The following is a 12,134-nucleotide window of genomic DNA, read 5'->3' on the forward strand; positions in this document are numbered from 1 at the left end:
AAAGTCTTCATTTACCGCCATTTGACGTTCAGATCTTTTAATTAGTTTGTAAGTTTAAATTAGTTTTTTCTGCTGTTTATAAACTAACTATAGCAAAAAATTTCATTTATAACGAATGACAAAGATATTTCAGAAACGCTACCTCATATCCGCGAGTTCCGCGAGAGAGCAACGATGCCCCAACGCCGTCCGTAAAATGCGGTTCCTGAATATATTATAGAGAGCTTAGAATATGTGTGATCCTCTTATAAACTCACTTCGTTCGTTTCATAAACCCATACTCGTATCTTAATGCCTTTCATTATGTAGCAGTCACATAAACTACCATTATGTTTGAAAGGATATGCCCTCAAAATTCATCAAAATTATACTCTCTAAATCGATTAAGAAGTAAAATTACTCAATCCGATTAAGAACGTCTATTTACTCCTAATTTAAAAATGTACATATAGGTTAAAAATAAAATTGAAACCACACAGGAAACGTGATACTTGAAGCCTGTCTGCTATGATTGGTTTCATTGAATGTCAATTTCATTCCAATTTTTGGTTTGAATCATCTGTTGCCCTTCTCTCACCTGTGGCTTATAAACGATTGGGAAACTTGATACACAGTTACCTCGAGTAAATAAAAAAAACGAGCTGTTACATTATTTAATACTCATAATTTTTGCTCTAATAATAACAGTAATTTGCACAGTCTACGACCAAATGCTGAACCACATACCGCAAACCTACTTTTACCATTTCCACCGAATTATTTTTGTTCACTTTAGTTATAACTAGTTATTTAATTATAAAATGACCATACGCACTAAGCTACGGAGATTGGTCGCTAGTTATACGCAACGACAACCACTTCTAGTAGCTTAGATAGAAACACGGAGTTTAGTCATTTATGTTTTTAACACCGAACATCTCTGACCTCTGTCACTGTCAGTGTATCTCAACTCAAGTCAGGTACTCAGCGGATGGTTATGTTAGAATATAATGTATAACTAGGTGCAATTTGAAGTTCCGCGGTTAAATAATATCCTCACCATAATTGTAGCCCGCCTTTAATTCGATGTATTGAGCTGGATTCCTGCAGTAAGTTTATATTTTATAAGTACCATATAAAGATACTATTTATACAGCACGATGTTTTTATCTCTCTCTTCATTTGAGTAGTGTGTGTTTTTAATATAATCTATCCTGTAATGATCCTGTATTATGTAATGTAGGTTATTATTTTTCTATTTGTTTTTTTATTATCTCAAACTTTCCCTCATTTACTCCGGGGTCAAACAATGCATATATTATTTAACATAATATATAGTATTTTTATGTATCAAATCAAATAGATACTAGAGGTTACATATTCACATAATATAATTATGGATATCTACAATCAAGTTTTTCACACATGGCTTATACACAAAGAAAACTAACCTAAAATTAATCTAAAACCCGTTCTGCGCCATATGCGGTCACACTCACAGCGTTGATACTTTATATATTTGGCGATAGAGGCCTGCTCGACAAGCCATGAGCCCGAATGGGGGTCATTGCCGTTCTCCCTTCCTTTTTTAAATTATACGTTGCTTAATAATATATTTTGACCAGATATTGTTATTCTGTCACAGGTATAACAAAATATTCGGTGCGTCAATATGAGACAGTTCTTAGTGTATGTTTTCGTATTATACATAAGTAACATAAGGTAAGTACCTACGACTATTTACAAAAGGATTTTAAAAAACGCAATTTATTTGTATTAAACCTAAATTCTACATAGATGAAGCCAATTTCTTATAGCACTAATGATAATATATCAGGCAAACAAGAAGTTTGAAGCTTTGAACAGTAACTCACGCAACGCAACAAGTTGACTTACCCATAATGCTATACCGCCAATAAGCATCATACCCATACCTTATTTTACTCATTTGACCAATTCATAATTTTATTATGATTTCCAAATACTCGTTTCACATTATTCGTTTCCTAATAGGGCAATATTTATTATAGTGTCAGAGCTACGACGACCGACAAGGTGAAATTTCGAGAACTGGATCCTGTGTCTAAGGAGCTGATTATGAAACTATTTATAGGTAGGTATGTGGCATATCATTATGAGTATTATTACTATACGCCTCAGTTATCACAAGGAAGGAAGGAAGGAATATAAAAAATGATGTCATTTTGATTCACCCATCGTATGTCCTGCTCCCGCGTATGTACGAACAAATACGAGCAACATGCCCGCGCGAATGATAACAAAATGAGCTAGGTGACAATAGGAGCATAGTAAGAAGAAATTTCTAATAACGGTCTACTATTTAATAGGCTAAATAAATGACCTATTACGAAAAGGATCTGCCATAAAAATGTATGTTTGGTTATATGAAATAGTATAAAACCAGGGTTTTAATGACGACCAAGGCGACCGTATCATGGCGTGAGTGACAAGAATAAGTTGATTCACCTAGTTGTATCTTATCAAGTCAAGCTACGGCAATGGCTTCTTTTTAAATTCGGCGATACTAGAAATTGCCAAAAAATTGTCTGGCTCCGACATACCGCTCCGGACACAGTACGGTTACAGCTTTAGTAAAAATTACCGATGATATTCGTGCCGGTATGGATAACCGTAAGCTCACCGTACTGACGCTGTTAGAATTCAGCAATGCATTTAACACTGTTGATTTCGATGTTTTACTTAGTTTAATGCGTGATATTAACATATCTCCCGTGTCAATTGGCTGGTTCCGTAGTTATTTGAAATGTCGACGGCAGCGAGTAATGGTGGACTCTTCCATTTCTTATTGGAGCAGCACCCTGGCCGGCGTCCGGCGCCGGTGTGTTGACTCCTCTTTTATTTTCCATCTTTATGGAGTTACTATTACTACTAATATTTCTTCTTCTTACCACCTCTATGCCGACGACCTCCAAATTTACTCTCAATGCCTAATGAATGATCTGCCACAGAGTATCGGCTCCATAAATCGGGACTTGGAACACATTTCCAGTTGGAGCAAACGCGGCACTAAATCATTTCTCGGATAGACTTTTCTAACTTACCTTTCATAGTGTTTGATGGTGTCCCGGTTCCGTTATCGAGCCAGGTAAACAATCTTAGAGTCATATTAGATCACACAATGTCTTGTGCACCTATCACAAATAAGTGAGATCGGTAGGAAGGTGTTTCTCTGGGGTCACTTCGCAGGCTTTGTAACTTCTTGCCGCTCGCTACCAGAATGGCGCTTGCTCAATTTCTTCTTCTCCCTATATTGGATTATGCCAATATTTGCTATTTGAGCTTACAGAGGACCAGCTAAATAAACTTGAGCGCCTTCAAAACGTCTACACAAGGTTCATATTTGGCTTACGTGAATATGATCATGTCTCTAAATTTCGTACCCTGCTCAAGTGGCTCTCTATTCGCCATCGCCGTAACTCTCATATTCTTCTACTTTTTTATAATATTCATTTCAACCCCACTACCCCTCTATATCTTAAAAAGCGTTTCAACTATCTTTCTTCTGTCCAGTGTGCGGAGAAACATCTCCTTGCTTCACCATCTTCTTCATCAACATTTTATAACAAATCTTTTACTTTTCGTGCGGTTCGGATGTGGAATGCTTTGCCATTAGACATTAAATGTGCTTAATTCCTTCGCATTTTCAAAAATCTTTTAAAAACTCATTACCTTTCACTGCCTTTACTTGCCTTTATTTATGATTTCATTATATATGTATGTATTTATTATATTAGTATGTAGGTATATCTTATATTAAAGTATTATACGTCTTCAGATTGTTGAATTATATGTATATCAGTACTACCCGTTCAATGTTGTAAGTTCATAGTTTCTTGCTACCCAAAGGTTATCTGGAAGAGATCGCTTCTTAGCGATAAGAGCGCCTATTATTACCTAGCTTTTAACTGTATTTCATTTTCTGTGTATTTTTAACTGTATGATGCACAATAAAGTAATTTTTACTTACTTACTGTTATAGTCAGAAATAATAAAATTTATCAGGTCCTCGTGGCTTTTCGCCCAAGCTCTTTTTATTTCATTTCTTCATTCATCATTTTTCTTCATGTGCTTGTGTGTTTGTGTTGTTGTTCTCTTTCATTTATTGACTACTTTTGGTTTCAACCACTGCAGGAGATTTGGCACTTTTTGGCGACGGTGCTTATCTTAAACCTCGAAATTACAAGGATGACATCGATGATTTCAAGAATGTTAAAGTGCGGCCTGATGATGTCTGGGTCGCCACTTTTCCTCGTTCAGGTATTCTACTTAGTAGTAAGAAAAAACAAAAGCAAAATATTTTTTTAATCCCGCCATTCCCGCCTACTTTTAATCATATTATTAATAATTGAGGATAAAAAAAAAATTTAGTACCTAATCATTTATTGCATTCTTTGAGTATTCACTTTAACCTTTTAATTTTTTTGCTATTACTTCTAAATTATTTTTTATTTTTTTACCAGTACATTTTTTATTTTTTACAAGTATATACGTACATATTTTTGGACATTATTCAATATTCATCTATACTCGTAGTAAATAAATATATTAAAACATGTTTTCTAGGAACCACTTTGATGCAAGAATTAGTCTGGTTGATAAATAACAATTTTGACTACGAAACTGCCATGAAGATAGAGTTAACAGAGAGATATTATTTCCTGGAGTAAGTATTTCAACATAAAATAATGATGCTAATGTTTAGGCATAAGGCTGTATCTAATATACTGAAGATCTACCTAAGTAATTAAGAAGCCTTTATATTTTTTTTGCTAAAATCTTTGATGCTTTTATTAAACTGTCTGGATTTGTATTGACTTTTTCCATTTAATTTTACAAGGAAGAACAACATTCAATGTTGACCGAATAAATGAGTTACTTTTCTTTTTCTATAATTCATTTCAAAATAATTTAGCTTAATATAACGACTGTAAAACTATCCTATATTTTTCTTTACCGACTATGGCAACTTTATGTGTTTAATGTTTTATGTACCCAAATATGTATATTAGTAAGTAATTACCACAATATAGTTTATGATAAGCACTTTTGATTTAGGCATCCACGAAATCATAACTCCACTGTTGAAAAAAATCAGGAATATGCGCGACACATGCCAACTTTTGACATGATGGTGAACTCGCCTTCACGACGTTTTATCAAGACTCATCTGCCCTTTTCTCTTCTTCCTGGAAATCTGCTGGACACTGCTAAACTAGTATATGTAGCCCGAGACCCGAGAGACGTAGCTGTGTCCTACTACCATTATAAGAAAATTGTTAAGCGTGAATATTCAGGAGACTTTAAAACTTTTTGGAACATGTTCACGCGTGATTTAGGTATGTTTTGTATGCGTATTTATTTTAAGCAATTTTATTATTTGCCTTTTAAGATTTATACCTATATTATTGTACTTAAGTATATGTTTTTGTTTTATTTTCCAAGTTGTACACTGTCCGTTTTTGCCGCACATAAAAGAAGCCTGGGCACAGCGTCATAATCCGAATATGCTGTTTATGTTTTACGAAGAATTGATAAAGGTAGGTACCAATTAGGTTAATTGTATTACGAAATATTAAATTAAACTATTAAGTAAGCTTACCTAAGTTACTGACGGTCACATTAAGTCTACTATATTATTTATAATTGTTCAAAAACCAAACACCACGCTAAAAGACTTTAAAAGAAAAAAATACAATTGTGTTTGTGACATTTCTGTAAAAATGTGGACCGGTACCCTGCTTTGTGAATTCTATTTCCACAAGATATAAATATATATTAAGTTACAAGTGGAAAATATTTTTTTAATTTGTTTCAGGACTTGCCAGCTGCAGTTGATCGCGTCGCAAAATTTTTCGACAAAGACATCACCAATGAACAAAACAAGATACTTTGCGAGCACTTAAATATCAAGAACTTCAGGAAGAATACATCCGTTAACCCCGACTGGTTGAACAAGGGCGTGGAGGATCTCGAAAAACAAGGCTTCGTACGGAAAGGTACCTACTTGTACAAATAAATGCTTAATTTCGTTACATAGAAACGTATTAAGAAGAATGTGAGGGTTCTGATTTCCACTGAGTACTTTCTTCACTAAAATGGGACATATTATTTTACTTATAAAGATAAGATAAAAGTTTCTTTATTGCACATATAAAAAGAAAAGTTACACAAAGATAACGGTAAGTATTAATAGTAACGCGCATAGCAGTGCGTTTACAGACATTGCAGAGGACCCCGCACTAGGCCAGGCCTGTATCGCGGGAGACCAGTTTACCATATTGTGCCATGCCTTAATCTACATAATATGTAAAGGAGAAATACAGAATGATGTGGTTATTTTTGCACTAAATTTCTTATACTAATTTTACAAGCAGAGCCTCCGTTTCATTGTATGTTAGTGAAGAGAGTTTTTTGGCATTTATTACAGAGCTATTAATTATTGAACTTAGTCGACTTGTTACTATGTTGTAAATAGTAGAGCCGAGGGCATCGCCGAAACGTCTACCAAAACCGGTGTTTACTCTAGGTACAGGCAGTTTAAAATGTAGGGTAGAACAAGTTTGTAGAGGTAACACGTTATTACACAAAAGTGAAATTGTTCCAGTAATTTTATGGGATACTCCAGAGAAATTATATTACGAGTTTACTGGAATTGCTGATTTACAAAAATTCTTTTATAACTTTCTCTTTCTTTTTTTGCTTTTCTTTTTTTTATATTTGTATGAGTCCATAGTTACTCGAAATAAATGTTTTTCATTCATAATTCCAATTAAAAATCACTATCGGCCCAATTCGAAGAATGACATATGATAAAGATAAGATAACGATAAGTTCAGTAGGGCCAATATGGTCGGCTCTTTATCATTTGTAACCATGCCTGTCACGTTCTAACAAGTAAGCGCGAAAGTGACGCATGACATGACAGGTGATAAAAATGCGACCATGATACCGCTGCTGCGATGGCAGCATGGTTTTATATTTATCGCTTGTCGCTATGCCCGTCACTTTCGAACGTGACAGGCATGGTGACAAATGATAAAGAGCCGACCATCTTAGTCGCACTGGTTTAGATAATATTGGGATCACAGCGGAATCGAAATAAACGTCATTTTCGACATGCCGTTTAGTTATCGATTTTTTAAAGATATTTCCAATATCTTAAACGTGTCTTAATCATTCTTCGAACCGGGCCGTATGTTTTTGGTAAAATGTACACTACATAATCTATGAGAGAGTAAATGATACCCACATGGTGCTCTCCTTTACTATGGACTCATCAAAGGTTATCCCTAAATATCTGCTTAGCGTGCGTGCACAATACCGCGTTTAAGAAAACAATACGAGTACGATGGGTCTTGCAAGGATGCCCATGATTACAACTACTTTGGCAAGTGAACATTACTAAAACGAGTAATTTTCAGGTGTGGCAGGCGACTGGCACGAGCACTTCGACGATGAGATGATAGTACAGGCGCAGCTCTGGCTATGCGATGGCCTCAATGGCACCGACCTGTTCTTCCCGACAATGACCAGCTGTGACGTTTAGAAAGGTATAACTAGTGATCGGCACGGACGGTGACACACCACGGGTTTCCTAGTAAAATTCTTATTCAAAAACTTTAAAAAAATATTATTTAAAATAACACTCTATCGAATTACTTTTTCGAACAAAATCGCTATATTTCAGTCATCACCATTAATGTCCATATTAAGTTTGTTCGGAATCCGGCGGTCCGTGCCGATAACTAGTTATATTATAACACTATAATTTATAAGGGCTTATGTTTTTTAACTGGTCACTAATTGAATAAGCTGCAACTAGCATACTAAAATATTATCTCATTCCCAATGTTAGAAATATATGACCAATATGTGTTAAGATTACATTGTGATTCATAATACACAAGTGCTACACAATTCATTTTAAATAAATATTGACCAATTCACATACAACTCTTCGTTACCATAAATGATGTTTACACGTTCGAAGTCAATTATCGAGACCATCCACTATGCCAATTTAGCATTGACGTCGTTTAAATAAGGGACCATTTACACGAGGAAGAAATATGATTTTTTTTTAATTCCATTTATTTTTCACGTTAAGAAACACATCAACCAAAAAAAATATTGGAGGAGATAAAAATAACAAAAAAAATGGTTGTCTATGTCAAATAACTTTTCTTTAAATTTAATTATTGAAGTGAACCCTTTTGTACCTAGGAAACTATGTGCAATATCATCATGTATATATTATATAATGTAACATAACAACATAACATAACATAACACACATAACACACAACACACACACAACACACATACACACACACAGGTAAAGCAAGAAGTCCTTTATACCATTTCTTAGACTAAGAAATAATTTAACTGCGGTTATTATTTTTGTTATAAAGAGAAGAAGGAATCTAATAAATTGCAACGCTTCCTTTCGTTTATCTTAATAGAAAACTCTTTAGCAAATTGTAGCTTCTTTCATAATGACGAGTGGAAATAAAATATTATCGCTTTCTTTTTCATTTGAGCAGGTTGTTGTTCTATATTTACTCTGCACGAAATTGTTTTGAAAAATTAAGTAGCCCGACAAGTAATAATACTTATATTGCGTGCGTCCCATGAGCCCATGACACGGGCAAGGGCAGCATCCGCTTGGTGTACATTTCCTTAAAGTGTCAAAAAGTCTTCTACGTGTTGGCTTCGGCTCCGCGTTCGCCTCCCAAATGTTGAACACCATTGTTCCGTAATGGGAAAGACGTCTAATAATATAACTTGTAATAAAACATGGTTGTTTTTTTCTCAATTTTTGTTTTTACGGACCAATTAAGTGTGTGAAATTATTAACAATGAACCCAGAACTAAATAACGTGTTAATTTAAAACCAATTTTTTGAAGTATTGTATTTGTAAAAAGTATTTTTATGGTTGTAATTAATTTAAGATTACGGATATGAAGAATGTACTAAATTGAATACATTAATACCTACTTAAAGGTTAGTATTTAATAATAAGACTTATTTTAAATCACCTATTATGGTAAATGTCGGAGTGCTCGTCACTGACCCATTACATGTCATTTTAAACTTACATCATTAGCAATAGAAGGGAGAAAAGAGACATCCATAATAATCCATTGGACATTAGTCGAACTCTGGGACGTTTCACCTGGCTCGTATGAAATTTAAACTTACCTACTGGTGTATTGAATTCAATTGGATAGAACTCGTTGCTAATTTTTTTTTTTATCTAGACGAAACCAGCAGGGTTTCGTTTTTTCCACTGTTTCACATTGACAAACTAAAGTGCACGGTTCGAATTTCCAAGCGGAATACATTTATTTCCTTTTCGTATTGTAACCTATTCGGTATAAAACTACACGTTCGCCGTTGAACTGTTTTTGGTATGGTATTTAGAAAACAAAATCCAGTTCTATTTTTACGAACTTTTATTTAAGTGGCCGCGTTAATCTGTGTGAGTATAATCTTGAAAGCTACAAGTAAAATAAAGTGGAGTTCAACAGAATTTTCTAATAATGTAAACGAACAAATTTAAATTTACCTTCGTTACATCGTAATCTAGCACTTTTTTAAGGCCAAATGTGATTTTATCAACAGTTTATATACTTAAATTGATTATTTATATCAATTTTAAGTTACAAAATATGTTGATAATTAATTATATCATTGGAAATATCTTTAATAAAAATGTTAGGTTATATGTAAAATACTAACAAAATATGTCATATTTGTGTACATTTTTTCCAACTTCTTTTGAACTCCATTTGATCATAAACCAACCCCGAAATCTTCAAAACCCGAATATGCTTATTTTAAGGTACCATCACCATTTGTTAGATCTACACCCCAGCCTCGCATTACACCTCTGTTCGTAATTCTCAATACCAGCACAGTGACATTAGTCACTAGTCCTCTATATACTACTTACTTACTCCTCTGGCGCAGCGACCCAAAGTGTGTCTTAGCCTTAGCCAACACCTCCTCCTCCTCCTCCTCCTCCTCTATATGTTGCACTCAACCATACTAATAATGACGTTATTTTACTTTATCCCACCCTTGACATATTCTCACAGAGCAACTGAAATTCCTAGCCACAGCAGCCCGCTACCTAGAGTCAATATCTACACCCACTACCCACAACTGTTAATATTAATTAAATTTAGTGATAAGCTTAGTCTTATTAGTTTTAAGTATGTCTGTATCCCATAACTTGCGTGTTTGGTTTACCTGTAAATCTAAATTGGTTAATAAATGAAATAAAATTAATCTAGTTCTGAATGAATATATTTATTCTAGACACTAACCCTCACATTCATAAACATGTACTAAAGTTACGACGCCAGTAATCATCGTTTGTCCCTTTCCGACGTGTTGGTATGATGGAAAGGGACAAACGATGATTAGCGGCATCGTAACTTTAGTACACGTTTATGAATAACGGGGCAATTATCCACATACTTAGGTAGTTTCGGCAGCCAACTGTTTTCACAACTTATTTTTCAGTCTCATAGCGTCGAACCAAGTCAACTGTGCTTGGAATTTGAAATGACAAAATATGGCCATGTCATCATTCATATCTCATTTCTATGAAATTATGACGTTTATGAAAAGTGATGAGACTCCTCACTTTTTCTGTTCAAATCGATGCAGTTAGCTTAGACGGACTCTAGTAAAAGTATTATCCACCTTCGTTTGCTAAGGCCCCGTTTTGACCTGTTCTGATATAATGGTAACTACGAAACCCTACACTGAGCATGCTCAGTGCCATGGGCCATGGTCCGACATGGTCTTGACCGAAGTTGTATTGAATCTTAGGTAATTTGCTGTAAATTTTGACAAAAAAGTTATCGTTGAGTTAAATAAAATGGCTCATTTTTAGAAGCAGAAATTGTAAAAAAAAAATTAAAGAGCGATATTGACCTATGTTCGAGTGAAAGTCAAAAAACTCAGAATTCGAATCGATGAAGTCCCTAGAGAAAATCTTCAAGATTGTATTCTAATTTAATTTTTGGTAACCGTATTGTGTACTATTAGAAGTATTAGAACAAATTAACTTATTTTTATAATATTTTTAATTTGTTTTTATTTCAAGTAGAAACACTACTATATAAATTATAAACTGAAATAAATGTCATATACTAAGAAAAAGTAACCAAGGAATCCAGTGCCCCAGGCTGGAGTCGAACCAGCGTCCTCTACTGCTAATGCGGCAGGTGCCTGGGGCACTGGAGGCCTTGGTCACTTTTTCTTAGTATATGACATTTATTTCAGTTTATAACCGTATTGTGATCAAAAAAAGCGGTACGGATTTTCAAAAACTCCGCTCTCCAAACATACGGCACCTTAAAGCGCGCAAGAAAAACAACAATAAAATGTTAACTATAAGTATATTTGACGTTTAAAATATTTCAACATTGTTCATTATTCAACGTATTGACGAGACCCGCAACACGAGTACAAAGCTCTTGACAGGCTTTTTATTGCTTTAATTTGCGCTACAAAGGACTCAATTATTTTTTACATTCATTTATTTCGCTTCCGATAACTGCTGGAGTTTATTTTTACTGCGAAAAAAATCCAATTGCCTTTAACTGAGCAGAAACCTGTTAAATGGTAGTATTGGAAAAAATGGCAAATTTCACAACACGCATTTTTGGAAAACCAGAGAGGCTTCAATAATCTATTTAGTTCAAGACTCTTTTAGTGTTCAAATTAAAAGGCTGATACATACCTAATTTTGTAACTAAATGTTAAAACTCACATGACGACTAGGAATTATGGTATACTAAAAATCCAGTTCTAGCCAACGTTACAATCGTTAACGCTCCGTAGCGTAGCGTAGTCATCTGTCTCTATCACTCTCCCATGTTAGTGCGACTGTGACAGTTACGTTTCGTTCGCCACGGAGCGTGAACGATAGGCACGTTGGCTACGCGGGCTATGATTGCCGTGTGCCTTTAACTGACAATGAGCCGAAACCTGTTAAATGATACTTATTATTGGAAAAAAAGGCAAAACTAACTCGCATGTTTGGAAAACAAGAAAGGCTTCAAGTAGGTATCTATTTACTGGAAGACTTTTTTAG

At 34.6% G+C, this 12,134-nt stretch overlaps 1 protein-coding gene across 2 annotated transcripts; it reads left to right on the top strand.

Moving 5' to 3' along the window:
• The first annotated feature begins 239 nt into the window (after window positions 1–239).
• Window positions 240–10,826, top strand: LOC133525866 (sulfotransferase 1A1-like). 2 transcript variants are annotated; one of them, XM_061862272.1, is made up of 9 exons: window positions 240–1,088; window positions 1,625–1,701; window positions 2,010–2,092; window positions 4,153–4,278; window positions 4,585–4,684; window positions 5,077–5,357; window positions 5,464–5,558; window positions 5,837–6,017; window positions 7,443–10,826. In XM_061862272.1, exons 2-9 carry the CDS (start codon window positions 1,652–1,654, stop codon window positions 7,565–7,567), a joined length of 1,041 nt encoding a protein of 346 aa, XP_061718256.1. In that variant the 5' UTR covers window positions 240–1,088; window positions 1,625–1,651; the 3' UTR covers window positions 7,568–10,826. The 2 variants fall into 2 exon arrangements, with proteins under 2 accessions (XP_061718256.1, XP_061718255.1); XM_061862271.1 differs by having other exon boundaries at window positions 240–1,701.
• Window positions 10,827–12,134: the final 1,308 nt, after the last annotated feature.

The sequence above is a fragment of the Cydia pomonella genome, chromosome 15, assembly GCF_033807575.1.
Source record: "Cydia pomonella isolate Wapato2018A chromosome 15, ilCydPomo1, whole genome shotgun sequence".
Taxonomy (NCBI): Eukaryota; Metazoa; Arthropoda; class Insecta; order Lepidoptera; family Tortricidae; genus Cydia; species Cydia pomonella.

Excerpts from the sequence above, each read along its gene's own strand:
- LOC133525866 (XM_061862271.1), top strand. The coding sequence starts at position 1,652 with ATGAGACAGTTCTTAGTGTATGTTTTCGTATTATACATAAGTAACATA. Across the intron at positions 4,279-4,584 it reads CGCCACTTTTCCTCGTTCAG|GAACCACTTTGATGCAAGAA; the intron begins GTATTCTACTTA and ends CATGTTTTCTAG. Across the intron at positions 4,685-5,076 it reads GAGAGATATTATTTCCTGGA|GCATCCACGAAATCATAACT; the intron begins GTAAGTATTTCA and ends CTTTTGATTTAG.